This window comes from Podarcis filfolensis (genome assembly GCF_964270895.1).
Source record: "Podarcis filfolensis genome assembly, chromosome: 1".
Classification (NCBI taxonomy): Eukaryota; Metazoa; Chordata; class Lepidosauria; order Squamata; family Lacertidae; genus Podarcis; species Podarcis filfolensis.
This window is the reverse complement of record NC_139604.1, coordinates 60,004,107-60,019,371: the sequence shown is the minus strand read 5'-3', so window position 1 is coordinate 60,019,371 and position 15,265 is coordinate 60,004,107. Positions and strand designations below refer to the sequence as shown.

Sequence of the window (15,265 nt, the reverse complement as noted above, 5' to 3'; positions counted from 1 at the left end):
AGAAAAGAAATTCTTACTAAACATCAGAAAAAACTTTGTTGGAATGTGTTGGACTCTTTTTCCTTGGAGGTTTTTAAGCGGAGGTTGGATAGCCATATGTCGTGGATGCTTTAGTTAAGATTCCTGCACTGAAGGGTTTTGGATGAGATGACCCTTGGGATCCCTTCCAATTCTATGATTCTATGATCAAACTGAAAAATTAACAGCAGCCTTCAGAAACCTCTGTTGTAATTATGCAGAAAGCACAGGAAAAGTGGTGGTTTGTATATTTCTAATTTCGGCACTGTTTGTATCCAGGAACCAGAAACAGCCACACTGCAAACCAAATGTATACATTACTCAGTCTGTGGTGTTTAAACAAAGATCCAACAAAGGCAGAAGTTTATTCCCAGTGTCAGTACACTAAATTCCTCTTTCAGTCACAGATAAACATCCCTATAATGGGTTCAATTATTACAGATACAAAGCCAAGTCACAGATACCAACCCAAGTTCACATTGATATCAACAGGTCTTAAATGCAAACTTAACTGGACAACATTGCTGCAGATTGAATTTATTCATAAAATGGTGTTAAGTATATTCTGAAAAGAAAAAGGCTGAACATTTAAAAGGCCTGAGACAGATATACAGAACATAGCAGTTAGTTTTGAAAATCTTGGTCTGAGATTTTGGACACTAATTCTTTCCAACTGGCTTTTCATCATCATCATCAACCCCCCCCCAAAAAAACCCCCACCTAAAGCAAAGTTAGATCCCTTTTACCAAATATCACATATCCCCATTTTCCATGTTGTCTTTGTGGCTTTCAGGCAAGAAACTGTTTTATGCTTATTGCACTAAATGTACTACATGTTAACCAAAGCCACAGCCGTCTCTTCGATGCTTGACTAACTGGATTAACAGAGGCCAAACCCGCTTCAGCCTGGTCACAAGGTTAATTGTTACCTGATTATACTGAGTTGCTGGAGATTAGCTTGCTAGGGGACACAGTGTAAAGCTTTAGAGATCTTAAATGTGCCAGGCCTCCTTTAAATAGTGCTCCAGAGCAAGAGATCCACCAGAAGCTCTTCTTTATCTTCTATTTTGTACAGCTAGAGTTTTCAGTGTTTCCATGACAAGCACCAATGGTACAGAGGCTAAGATTAGAAGGCTATAGCAAATATTTCTCTGGGGAAAGACACTCAATGAGACTCTTATACAACAAACCTTCAGGGAAGGGCCATAGCTCAACCGTACAGCAAACGTTCTTCATGTAGAAAGGTCGCAGGTTCAGCTGTCAGCATCTCCAGGTAGGACTGGGGGAAAAACTTCTTTCTGAACCCCTGGAGAGCCATTGCTGAGCTAAATGTGTTTGCTTCCTCTTGGTAAGAAGATCTACCACGCTGGTGTTTTCCTCCATTCAAGCCCAAATCCTAGAATATGATATCTCTGATACCACATCATGCAAATCCAAATCATAGTTCTCCTGATGCAGTTTGTGGATGTCACTATTGCTGGCTGGAAGATTTCATCTTTGTCACCTTGCCCAAAAGTAGCCAGTCCTCTCTGGTTCTACTGCATCTTCCAGACTCACCCAAACCAGCCATAGGGAAGGCTGGCCCATCAATGAGGTGAGGTGAGCTGACTGCCCTCGGTGGCAGGATCCACAGGGGCAGCAGATCTCAATGAATACCTTTCTTCCCCACTAGTTCCTGATACAGATCTCACCCTTTCTTCCTTGATGGGGAGGGGGGCACCATTTTGCAGTTTGCCACAAGTACCAAAATGTCTTGGGTCAGCCCTGGTCATAGGCAGCTTCAGGGTTTTGTGTTCTCCCTCTAGCAGAGGGGTAAGGGAGCTCCAATTAGTTTCTCAGCACCCCAAACAACCATCTTCCTCCCAACATCCAAAGCACATGCTCCTCAGGGAAATGCCCACCTTGGGATTACACAGTGAACTACATATCCAAGGATATGTGCCCCATATTATATTTCCCAATTCCCCACGTGCTGCAGCGACCCTAAAGAAGCAAAGTTTTCTCCTCAAACATTTAAAGAAACCTTATTTTCCTAAACCTTCCTTCCCACCCTTAAAAAAAAAAAGGAGCAGGCTAGTCTGCACAGACAGAGAGAACACGAAGAATCTGTGAAAGAATTCATTAAGACTGATATTTCAGGTCATAATAAAAATTAGGCGATGCCACTAAAGAGAGCAACTAACATATAGCTGTTGTCTTGCAAATAAAACACAAGCCCTATAAATTTTGCATGCACCTGTAAATGTTGATGTCTAGTGACTGAATCTTGTTAATTTCAGATGGTTGATTAGTATATACTACCTCTTTTTTATCTCAACTGGCACAAGAGTCCTTCTCCCTTCTGTCATCAGACCAAGTGTGTATATAGTATCTTAAACCTGAAAAGGCTGCCCTGTGCACCGCCCCCCCCCCCCGGGAAGTTTGAGGAAAGCAGATGAATAAAGATGGCACTGATGGATTCTCAGATGTGTGCTGAGAGGGAGAGACACAAGGAAAGCAAGCAGAAGCTTTGAAACATGTGGCTCTTTGAAATTTCAGAAAGTGCATCACATATCTTCAGAAAAATGGTTGCACCAAAAAGTAAGAGAACATGATTATTCTCAAAGCCATGACAACTATTTACCAAAGACGTTCTGCAAACAATACAGATGATAAACCGATGAGAACACTACGATGGTTAACTCATTTCATACTTCTTCAGAAGCAGAATGGAGAATCATTTGTAGACGGTGGCCATAATCCCTTTCAATGCCTCTTTCTTTCAGGAATGTGTTATTCCTATTAATCTTCTTTGAATCTTCTATGAACTTTTAATCATTTGAGTTCAATCTGAAAGCTGTGGCTCAAAAGACTGTAATCCAAAAGTGAAGAAATTTAGAGTCCCAGGCAAGGAGTAAGTTATACCAGTATGCTGTTGTTGCTGAAGGAAATACTAAAGGAAGTGGTAGAAAATTTGTATTTGCAATTTTGTAGTCCATATACAAATATCTACACATGTCCACATGTATAGCTGTTCATATTGTTACAATTATTATTAATGATATCATTCATTTTCACTTGGGTTCCTGTAACTTTGTCTTTATATATATAACTTTGTTATTTATATGAACAGTAATGGAACAAATCACCAAAAGTACCTAATCTCCAGGAAATAAGTTCATTTTTTAAAATTCTCTACATAGAAAAACCCATACTAGGTGAGAAAGTGAATGGATTGGCTAAAGGAGAACCATGCCAATTCTTTATATAGGTTTTCCAGAGATATCCAACATGATGAATGAGCACTATGTGCCCTTAAAAGGTTCCCTCTTATAAAAAGTAATAAGAATAGTTGATGAGAGCTTTGTTTAGAGCCTGCAATGAGATAGAGGAATATGCAGCTATTGGTTTAGAAACACATTGTCCCAGGTATCTGTTTTTAGTAGATAGCAGTCATGACAGATATTCAAAAGTAACTTGGAAAAAGGTCATTTTTGAAGGCCTATCTTCAACCATGCTGAATGAAGCAGTCTGTTAGAAACATTTCCTTTTCTCTTCATTCAGTGACTTTTTAAACAGATGTTTATGCAATAAAATTTGATGTGAATGCAGTTAGCAGATCTACTTCAAAGCATGGTCACTTATGGGTTAGGAAATGGGCTGATCAAGTGAGTTTTCTTGCAGATAAAGACTTGCAGAATGCTATAACATGGCTGCATTTGTACATCACACTTAACTAAAAGTGAAAAACAACAACTGTGGAGCCAGGCATACACTTAGAATTAAGGAACAAGACACCTTAGAGCACATGTTCAGCCCAGGGATTTGTTTTCAGTAGCAGAAGTGAGCTCACAGTTTTTGTCACTCACAAAACTCCTCATTTCCTCCCCAAGTTTTCTTCAATTCAATGGCCTAATTTGTGCTGGAAGAACCTTTCTCATTCACTGTCATTGATAAACAATTGGGACTCAGAAACTTTTACCTAGGTAAGCCCAGGTGAGCCTTGGACTCACACCCTCCTCCTTCTCTGCACTGGTGCAGCTTTTGCATATCAGATTGTCATGTTCATTATGATTTGTTTGAAACAAGCCATACTGAAGTCATTGAGTCAGCAGCTGGCAAGCCGTACTGTCACCTCTCAGTTAAGAACCCTCAGGTGACCCTTTATAAAGGTTTGGAGGAAGATTTGCATATGGGGCGAGTATTAGTGAGGACTTCTCAAGGCAGATCAACAGATTGCCTGTAGCCATTTCAAGCATTCAACAGACTTTTGAAGCCAGTCCAGAAGAGCAGGACAGCAGATAAATAGATTCACTGGAAGGTACAAGTTGAACCTTTTTGTTTAAACTAGCTCTCAGCTCTGAGGGTCCCATACATTTTTGCAGAAGAGGTGTGGCTTATGATGTCTTGGAGATGCTGATTCTGCCCTCCATTCAGAAGCTGGCAGAGAGATACTAAAAACCTTTTGAGCATAAGCAATTTATGAGTCTCCATGGCATTTTGTCACCCTTCTTTTAAGATGCCAAAAGTAATGCATGGGGACACTAGCAGCATGTACTCAGATATGCATTACATTCACACCTGGAATGTGTTTTAGGCATTCATTCTAGAAGGGTACAGTTGTACTTCTCTTTGGGGATGAAGTTTGCAGGTATTTAAAAATGTCGCATTGGGTATAATGTATAATTTTGGCTTCCAATGCTTCATACTAGGACACCTACCAGTGGTATGATGTCACAAAGCTTGTTCAGTTTTAGAGCAATGTCAGTGGCAAAAAGGCTTGTTGTAGGCACCTAGAAAGCTTCACATCCCTCAAGGCACTCAAGTCTGGCACAGTTAACTGATGGAAAGAGGAGGAATAGTCTATAGCAAATCTGATAAGCTGCAAACCTGTTGAGATACTGGGAAATAACTGAGGGCATGCATGGGGAACCTGTGGCCCTCCAGAGCTTGCTAGGCTACAGCTCCCATAATTCCTGACATCTGTCTATGCTGGCTGTGGCAGATGGCAGTTGTAGTTCAACAGCATCCGAAGGGCCGGAGCGTCCTCACCCCTGACTATGAAGGGCACCAGAACATAAGAGACTGATAAATTCCTCATTTATCAACTTTGATGCAACCGTGCTCCCTTTGTAAGAGAAAGTTTGCATACAGAGGGTTGCAAACTGCACTCCTCAAAACTATTTTTTTACTGTACAGTATAAGCATTGGGGGAGGGCCACAGCCCAAAAACTGAAAGTTAATTTTAAAAAGGACAATACCCTGTATCGAATTTTGATTGCCCTTATGCAAACACACCTGATATTATTTTGTGTACATCCTATTGTCCTATCATGATAAAGCAGATAGGTAAAACAGGTAAAGGACCCCTGGATGGTTAAGTCCCGTCAAAGGTGACTATGAGGTGTGCCGCTCAACTCGCTTCAGGCAGAGGGAGCCGGCGTTTGTTCACAGACAGCTTCCCGGGTCATGCGGTCAGCATGACTAAACCACTTCTGGCACAATGGAACACTGTGACAGAGCACATGGAAATGTCATTTACCTTCCCACCGCAGTGGTACCTATTTATCTACTTGCACTGGTGTGCTTTTGAACTGCTAGGTTGGCAGAAGCTGGGATAGACCAACGGAAGCTTACCCCGTCGCGCGGATTCAAACTGCCGACCTTCTGATTGGCAAGCCCAAGAGGCGCCGTGGTCTAAACCACAGAGCCATCCTCTCCCCAAATCTACAGGAGAGCCAGGAGGGTGCACTTCAGCAAGGGAAGCAAGTGAGAACTGTTTCAGGACCCTGGACAGAGGACAAGGAGCAGATTACATGTTCCACAGAGAACATCAAAAACAGAAATGATTATTGAGCACTAAGACAACATGGAAAAAGTCAGGACCATTCAAACACAAACACACACACACACTGCAAATTGTACTCATTATGTAAACATACACAGAAATAAAATAAAATAGAATAGCCATAAAACAGCTTCTGAACACAATATTAAACCGCAATGAAAAAAATCTAACTTGACAACCTAACACAAATAAGCAAAACAAATGTTGAGCCAGACTATACTTCTCCAGCTCTGACCTCTTGCTGTGGAGTACACAAAACCTTAGTGGGGCATCTACTCTAAAGTCCAACATTCTGTCATCTCTACCAGGGATGTTGCCTATGTTAACACACTAGCTCTTGGACACAAGTTTATTAGTTCCTTGATGAAACTAAGCTAGGATGGGGGCAGCTATGAACTGTGGGGGTCTAGACTCAGAAACTTGAGAGAAATGGTGGTGTTCAGGCCTAGTGTTTCCTCAGTTGGCATCAATGACCTCTTGGTCTCTGTGTGTGTCATTGCTGGATTCCGTAAGATAAAGACACCTATGAAGTCAAAGGAGATGCACTTCACAATTGGTAAGGATTTCTATTCAACAGAATGTGACTGCCTTATCATATACAGCCCAATATAACAAATATATTGCATGCTGAGTAAATTAAAAAGAAGAAAAGAAATAAGACTAAACATGATACTGTTTTCTGTAGAATTGGGAACAAGAAAGCCAACCATTAGGCTGATGAGGCTTTCCTTGTTGAATAACAAATCAACCTTCACTTGTTAAAGAGTGTTATTGTGTTCCCTCCCAGCAAGCAAAATGCACCAACCCCCCCCCAAAAAAAAACAAGAGGGGAATCGCTTAGCCAACCACTGGTGATTCACTCTTCTTTCCTAATGAATTGTATTAAAATAAGTAGCTAAGTGGTTAACCCTGGTTTGACTGAATAGGCAGCAACAACCCAGCAAAAGCTATAATATTGAATTGACTGCCTGCTGGCATCACCTTTCATCCAAAACTAATAGAATTCACACTGGAGATGATAGAAAGGGCTACTAGGATCTTAATGGAGAGAGAAAATCACCCTACAGTGCTCTAACTACTCCAAATGGTTTATAGCAGAATTTGTGTGCTCTTGACAGGAGGAAATAAAAGAGACTACAGGGATATCGGCAGAGCTGACAACCCTTCTGGTCTGATTGCAACCCCAGAGGCACTGTGTAATTCTTATAGAGTCCCGGCTCCTGGCATGATATATAAAGAAACACATACATCAAAACAAAGGTGATGTTGCTGTGTGAGGTCTATAATTTGAGATCTCACAGGTGAGAGGAAGGAGAAATCCCTTAAAGAGTTCAGAAGCTGGGGTCTGGCGTAGACTAACACCAGTAACCATGGAGTTGACTATGGGATCACTACCCCTTGTTGTAGGGATGGTTAGACTGTATTGCACAAATTTCTACTCCCCATGGACTTTAAAGCACCAGAACTAACTGTGGTTAGCACTAACCAGAGTAACCTTTTACCAGGATTTAAAGCTAGTCAGTAAATCCTGATTGCAAGGAAACCTAGTTATTGCTAGCCATGATAAAATCTGGTGCCAATGAGATCTTTAACTCTAGTTATGACCAGTGGGGCAAGGGAAAGAGAATTCCTGCTAGTGATGAGCTGTGAAGGGACTGGGGTGGGGAGGGGAGGGGGGAAGCTAAAAAGCATGTTACTCTGAAGACCTTTCCCAGACTTGAATGTGGTAAAGCAACTGCACAGTGTTACATCAGCACTAGCTCCAGAAGGCACATAAAAATAATTCAGGATCTTGACATTATACCCAGATGTTCAAATCAATCTAATGATTTATGCATCTTACAACCAGAGATCTCCATCTCCTGTTTGTTCACTCCTTCGCTGAATGATAAGCCTCTGGTGAAATGCTCTCATTATGCTCAAATTATAAGCATTTAACAACTGCTTCTACTTCCAAATATGGGATGCTTCCATTTTTATGTTCCCATTGCTAGATTTAAAAAAAACCAAACTACTGGGTTAAAGCTTATTCTTCAGATATGCTATCAGTGCAGCATGATCCAATTGCTGAGGACTGTGGGAATTACTCTAGCTTTTTTGCAGTCCACAAAGCAGAATCTGGTACACTTTGGGAGCAACTGAGAAAGGGAGGGTTAAAAAAGGTTAATATCACCCTGAAGTGGTCAAAATATGTATCATTATATCTAACTGTTCAACTTTAAATATTGTACAAGTGAGGAAGCTGTTGCACCCAATAGTTGTACAAGGGGAAGGCAGCTAGCACAACCAATGTTTGCCGTCCCCTCTTCCCCCTGCAAAGGAGGTGTCTAACCTTTGGCCTTCCAGATGTTGTTGGGCTCCAGCTCCCATCAGCCCCAGCCAGCATGACCTACAGTCAGGGGTGATGGAGACTGATTTGTAATCCAACAACATCTGGAGGCCACAGCCTCTAACCTCTAGCTATGGTTGGTTGGCATCCATCAAGAGACAATGGAGCGTGCCTCTGGGGGGTGAAGTCAAAGCATTGCATTAGCAGCACCGAAGTGACATCCCTTCCCCTCCCCATCTATACATGATCATTTGTTGAAATTATTGTACTTTTTCCTTCCATAAGACATCTCTTGTATTTTCCATCTGAGGCACCAAATTTATTTCCACCACGGGATGATTGGCACCATCATAATAAACTAATTAGGCTCATTTTTAAACAAGAGCGAAACCAGAATCTGATCACCAACCTTCATTAGATTTTCAGTGAGCTAAACCTGTCACCAACAAATTATTCACCTTAAAATAATCATTAAAAGCTATGATACAATTGCTAGAAATATTTAAAATATTATTGCTACGTGGTGAAAAGCCCAAAGAAGGGGAAGGATGACTGCTTTCAAGCATCATTTGACTGAAGAAGTCACAGTGGCATATGTCTAAAGGACAAAGCAAAGGTAAGAACTGCCCCCCTTAAATAGGGTCATAAGGGTCAAAAGGGTCATAAATGCCCCAAAAATGCAGCTCATAATTTTTCTTGGAGCAATTAAATTAAATCTGTCAGATTAAGGCAGCAAAGAGATTGAGGAACATGTGTGTGTTGAGAAACCTATGTGTGTTGTCACTGCATACCAAAGTTTATTTGAAATGCATGCATCCCTCTTTTCCTTGGCTATTTTGCCTTTCCCTATCAGTTGGGCAAGGCGGGTCCTGCCTATCACAGGGAGGCACATTTCTGTTCACTGTGCTGCAGGTTATGGAGAACCTTCATTGTACAGACATGTTGTGTCCTTAATGGGCACAAGAAACACCGTTTTCAAGGACCACATGAGCCGTTACATCAATATTGGGCTACCCTGAATGAGGTGGGCAATCCTCATGCTTCGGTAGGACAGGGAGATATCTCTAGCTTTCTAAACAGCTTCGCATCACACAAACACAAATTTTGGAAATGTATGTACTATACTTCCGTACATGTCTTTGCTAGGGTTTTATGCCCTTGTTGGAATATGAACACCTGCCAATTCAGCAGAAAACAGCTACGCTCTGAAGGCAAAAGAAGAAAAGCCACCACAGCTCCTCTTCCTTTACCATGTGTTGTATTTGCTATGACGTTGTATATCTCCTAGCACAGGTCTGTGTAGCCTTTGACTCACCAAGCTGAATGCAACTACCAGCAGCAAATTTAACCTTTTTTTTTTTTTTTTAGGTGCTACCTGACCAGAAATGTGAAAACAGGGAGCCTGTCAAGTACCTTGGATGCGACAATAGATGGGTAGTTGGCTACATTCAGCCTTATAGGTTATGAGTTGAGCATGTTTGCTCTAACACTTTCCTGCAGTGCCACAGTTTCCAAATCATCCAAACGCTCCCATCTTTTCCAGGCCCTGTTCTGCTGCCGACTCTCTACTTCTAAGTCATACTAATCTCATAAACCATTTGGAAATCCTGTCCGCCTCTTGCTCTGGATTTTATGTGATGCATACATGCGTGGGTCTTCTAACCCTGTGCTCTACCTGTTTTCATAGATTTTGAGCACCACTGACTGCTGCATATCTATTTGCCCTGGGATGTTTGGGAAATTCCATTGAGCACCTCTCTTTTACGTAAGCCATGCCCTCCTGGTAACTTTTGAATATCAGAGTTTCAGGATTCACACGCTAGAAGATACCGCTCTTCAAAATCTTTCTCAGCAATTCACCGAGTCCTATAATGGCTAGTTGACACTGGTTTTGGATTCCTGTATATAATCAGTCAAAATAACTCCCTACCCTCCTTGCACATCACAGGTTTCATGGATGTTACTACTTCAAACTTTGCTGAAACTGTATTGTCATCAACATTTTGCAAATGGAAAAAGGATAAAGTATCTCAAAGGGTCAGAGATACAACAGAACCAAGGACTCAATAATGTGTTCCTCTAACCACTGTTTCATTATTTGAAACAGAACAATATTAGACAATTTGCAGAGAAAATCAGTATGAGTCTTTAAGAACTGCACATGCAACAGAACAGAGAGCTAAATACAGACTTGTGTGCTTTAAAGCAGAGATATATGAGGATCAAAAGCTGGTGGATATTATTTTCCAGTTTATTTCAATGGACTATGAGATCAGGAGCCAAGCAAGCATTACCCAAAAGCTGCATTCACTTACATGTAAATGGGAAGAATGTTTTAGCTCAAAAGGCTTCTTTTCTTCTTTAAATTAGAGGTACCCTTGGAAACATAAGTGCTTTTTTCATCTAATAACAGCCTGCTAAGATAATGGATAATAATATGTGTCGCATCACTGTTTCTAATTCATATTCTAATACATATTTCTGACATTCAATCTACTCCACATTTAGCTCCTCTCACACCTCTGCCTCACAAGACTTCCATTAACTCCAAATGACTTTGAATCAGATCTAAGAGGGAATGGCACACCTACTTTGAACATTAAATATTGGTTATGCTGTAAAACAGAGACCTGTGACAGGGATGCATGCACACATATCAATGCCCCACAAAATAACCCCTAGCCCCTACAAGTAAGCGAACAGCAAGGCAAATCATCCTAATTCAAGCTGCCCATGGGTTTTATCTTCTAGTCTTCCTCAGATGCCACACAAATTTTCAATGACAAAGAAACAAAAGCTAAACAAATGTTCAGCTCTGGAACAATATGCTCTCCAAATCTGCAAGAAGCACTTGAGTTTCTGCTACATCTGCCATTTGGGCTTATCTGAGATCCACCTGGACACTGTAAATCTCCCATGTATCAGTTGGCTCACTTAACTAGCACTAACAGTGCTCTCATTTATCTCAACTTCTGATTTTCCAAATGTTTTGCATGAGATCAGCACAGAGTGGCAAAGCTAGATAAGTTTAGATCCTTGACTTAATGGCCTTATAGGCACCCTCCCCCCACCCCAAAAAAGGTGGCTGTGTATTTTACTTCATCTGCCATTCCATGCTGTACAACTGATTGTACATTCCTGACACGTTAGGACAAAAAGCAAACAAAAAACAGTTTGCCAACCCTGATTAGTTTCACATTTTGAACTCATTTAAATCATAACCCCTCTGTGACTGCAGGAACAAAATGGAGCTCATTTGTGCTGCCCTGATGGTAAAGGTGTTTGCATGAAAATAAGCAGCACGTTTTTGTAGAAAGACATAATATATTTCTTGAAGTAAAAACAATAAAATGACTAAGTATGTGTCTGCCTGTCTGGTCCCAAGTACATATTTTGTTTAATAAAAGAGAAAGGAAATAGGAAAGATGTTGCAACAATGACCATCACCCCCGGTTGGCTCTAGCACGCCCGTAGAAATCCTAGTGCCATTGCCACCCCCACCTGTCACTCTCTGGGTGTTCCTCAGTGAGCAACCTTGGCTGAGGAGCCCTGAGCTTCAGCCCTAAGATCTGGCCCTAGCTGCAACCACTGTCCACACACTGCTTGCAAACTACCCCAAACCACAAAAGTTTAGGCTGCATTCCTTAGCAGATGTCCTAGAACCTTGGTTGAACTTCTTCAGGAGTAACCTTATGTTTAGTTTCAAGCCATGACTCTATGTAACAGTGTTTATGCCACATAAATCCATAATGCCCCATGGTGCTGAAACTTGGATAGAAAACACATTTCGTTTCATTTCCTAGCTAATTTCCCCAGGTTATGAAGACACTTGCAACTTCAGCAGCAGATTCTATGGTAAAATTAGGCAAATTAGCTATTTAAGATTAGTCAGTATTGAAGAAATGTCAGGCTTGGACCAAAGAGATCTAAACACAAATACCTCTTCTATAACAGACATACTGAAGAGTTTGGACAAATCCCCTACTTACATACCTCCACTCCTCATATGTTAAAAAACCCAAACACTACTGTCAGAAAGAAGAACTACCGTATTTTCCTGTCTATAAGACGCCCCCATATATAAGACGCCCCCTATTTTTCGGGAATCTGATTTAAGAAAATGGGGGGAGATGGCCCCCATGTATAAGATGCCCCCAAATTTTGGACATTATTTTTAGGGGGGAAACCTAGTCTTATATATGGAAAAACATGGTATATACCCACAGATGACATAGTAAAACAACCCCTCATCATCAATAGGCCATTGCTCCTGTACCACCATAGTCCTGACAATATTCAACCAACGCCCAGACCTGTGGCTGTGTAATATGCCTTTATCCACCTAGCATTACATATTGAAGTGCCAACAATCATACCGTTAGCAGAAAACTTCAAAGAAATTAGGACACCACAGAACTGCGGCATCTGTTCTGGTCTGAACACATTTGCACAGGTCTTTCTCAACCACTAGACAGAAAGTACAGAAGGTACAGGCTCATTCTGTGGTGATGTTCTGCCTGCCTCCCTGTCTCTTGCAGGCTCATGCAAGAGACACTGTCCACATAGCAGTTACAAAGCTTGCAATGTAGATGTGTGCTCTCTGCTCCCAGTTAGCCCCACAGGCTCACCTAGACAGCACAACACCCCCAAACTCCATGAAGTCCCGCAGCAAGTCCCTGACAACTATGTGCAAGGTCTAAGCACTGAAGCAACATTTCACAGGCTTTCCATTACAGGATCCCAAACATGCCCACAAGGCACGACAAGCTTTCCTGCAAAGGCTGCCCTGTGGCATTCAAATCTGCAATAGTCGACAAGGATTTGGGGACCTTTGGAGAGTTGTGGGAAAGAGAAATTCCGACAGGTCCTGCTTTTCTCCTCCTTGGGCAACACTAGGACTCAGCAAACTGCACCTACCTTGAAATCCCCTCCTGCTGCACAACTCTCTTTAAAGTCCTGGCCACTCGTTGCACCTTACCTTCTGAAGTATATATAGACGTGCTTCAAACAAGGGATATTTATTAACATAGGTGGTGCCTACTCCCACCCCTTCAAATAAAGGTTGCATGGGAAATTACCTTCGCGAGGGGGAAACAGGAAAGCGAGGCGAGAGGAAAAGGCGATGGACTTTACCTCTGAGAAGACGTAGAGAGGTAACACGAGGATGGCCAGGAGCAGGTCTGCCACGGCCAAGCTGACGATGAAGTAGTTGGTGGTGGTCTTCAGCGCTTTCTCGGTGCACACGCTGAGGCACACCAGCAAATTCCCGCTGATGATGAAGAGGATGAGGAAGACGCCGAAGACCAGCGCGGCGAAGTTGTAGTCCGGCTCCTCTTCGGGAGTGGGGCAGGCGTCGGTGGCATTGAAGGCGGGGGTGCTGTTGGCCCCCATGGCTCCCGCTCGCCGCCCTTTCACTTAGCACCCGCGTCCCGCCGACGGTCGCTTCTGCGCCTGACGAGCTACAAGGCCGAAGAGCTTCACGGGCTCATGGTCCTTAAACGGCAGGGCTCGGCTGGCGAAAGAGAGTCACCACGCCCCGGAGCTGCCTGGGCGGGAGCCGGCGCCCAGGCTGCCCCACTCCATCGCCGAGCCAGAGGAGCGATCCCGGCGAGCAAAAGGCGGCAAGAGAGACGCCGAGGCTCGGTACCGCCCGGTCCCTGCTCGCGAGGGACTTCTCAGCAGCCGGCGCGCTTTGCTTCTCGCCTCAGCTACGCGGCGCGGCCTCTTTCCCGAAGTTTTCTTTCCCGCTCGACCCTCGCCAACCAGCCGGGCGGGAAGAAGGAAGAAGCCCTCGAGGCTTCCTTCCGCGCGCCTAGAAGAGGAAACGCGTCCGTGCGCAACGCACGCGCCGGACCCTTGCAAGTCCCGCTCACTTTTTTCTCCTGTTGGAGCCCAGCTCTGCTGCCCCGGCGCGAGCTACAAGTGGGTCACCTCGAGGCGAGGAAAGCGAGCTGACTGGACGGAGGGAGGGAGGGCGCTCTGACGGGGAGGCCGGGCTGGGCCGCGCGCGAGGAGCCGACGGCCAATCAGCAGCGCCCTGCGCGGCGCAATCCGGGCACATGTGGACAGCGGGAGACCCGTGGTTCCTGCGCCTCACAGCGCCTGGCAGGAGTCCCAGGCGACGTCGCGCCAAAATCTGCCACCGACCGCCCAGAGACCCGCCAGCACCCTGGCTTGAGCGCTCGCACGTGCAGCTCCTTAGAAGGTTTCTCGGGGCACGAAGTCGCCACAGGGAACCTGAGGCGTTGCCAGACAATCGAATGTCTGTTTTTGCGGGATTCCCACCCAGGGCAGTTACCGCGGTAGATGTCGCCTCGTGGGAGGCTTCTTACAAATCTGATAAAAGGGAGAGGGCAGATAGCTACTAGCAAACAGGGTCAGGGAGAAATCTGCAAATAAAGGCATTTTCTCCCCTTCCGGAGTAAAGTTGCCTAGAATGGCTGGATGGCTCGTGATGGGCACAGCCTTTCTGCCTTTGATCTTATCTTTCAAAACTACTGGTGGATAAATGCAGACCTGCTGCACGAAAACGCATTGCCTTCCATACACTTATTTTCCCCCCTTTTAAAGATGGGTGAAAAAGTTCACGTTCGCAACCTTGCAGCTATGGGAGACAGCAGTTGTGTTGCGTCATTCGTGACATCACAGATAATATCCAGCAGGTGCCTGTGTGACACTGGTGCAAACTATACTCCATTACAGGATCCCAAACATGCCCACAAGGCACCTCTGTGGCAAGATAAATAGCTTTCTCGGGGAAGATAAGCACGCAAACTCTATACAAAATATAACATGTTCCCTAGCACATTCAGTCTTCAAACAGAATATCCCAAGGCACAGCCAGGAGTAGACATGTGTGGACTTTGCAGAGCAAATGGATAACACTATGATTAAAAACTGATAATCATTTTTACTATGTTAAAGGAAGTTCCTAGACACGACAGAGACAATATTTTCTGAGAATGGGGCATTAGTGCTCTAAGTTCTATAGGGCTGGATTGTCATGTTTAGGGCCTCAGTGTAATTGGTTAATTTAAAATATTTAAATGGAGTCGAAATATGCCCTTGAATGAATAGGTAGCAAATTTTGA

At 43.5% G+C, this 15,265-nt stretch overlaps 1 protein-coding gene across 1 annotated transcript in view; it reads right to left on the bottom strand.

Annotated features, from left to right (window-relative positions):
• DRD4 (dopamine receptor D4) overlaps window positions 1–14,712 on the bottom strand; it is a 36,188-nt gene extending 21,476 nt beyond the window's left edge. The window contains exon 1 of the mRNA XM_083606798.1: window positions 13,308–14,712. Within this exon, the coding sequence (XP_083462924.1) occupies window positions 13,308–13,565 (258 nt within the window). The 5' untranslated portion in view covers window positions 13,566–14,712. The remainder of the gene's footprint in view (window positions 1–13,307) is intronic.
• Window positions 14,713–15,265: the final 553 nt, after the last annotated feature.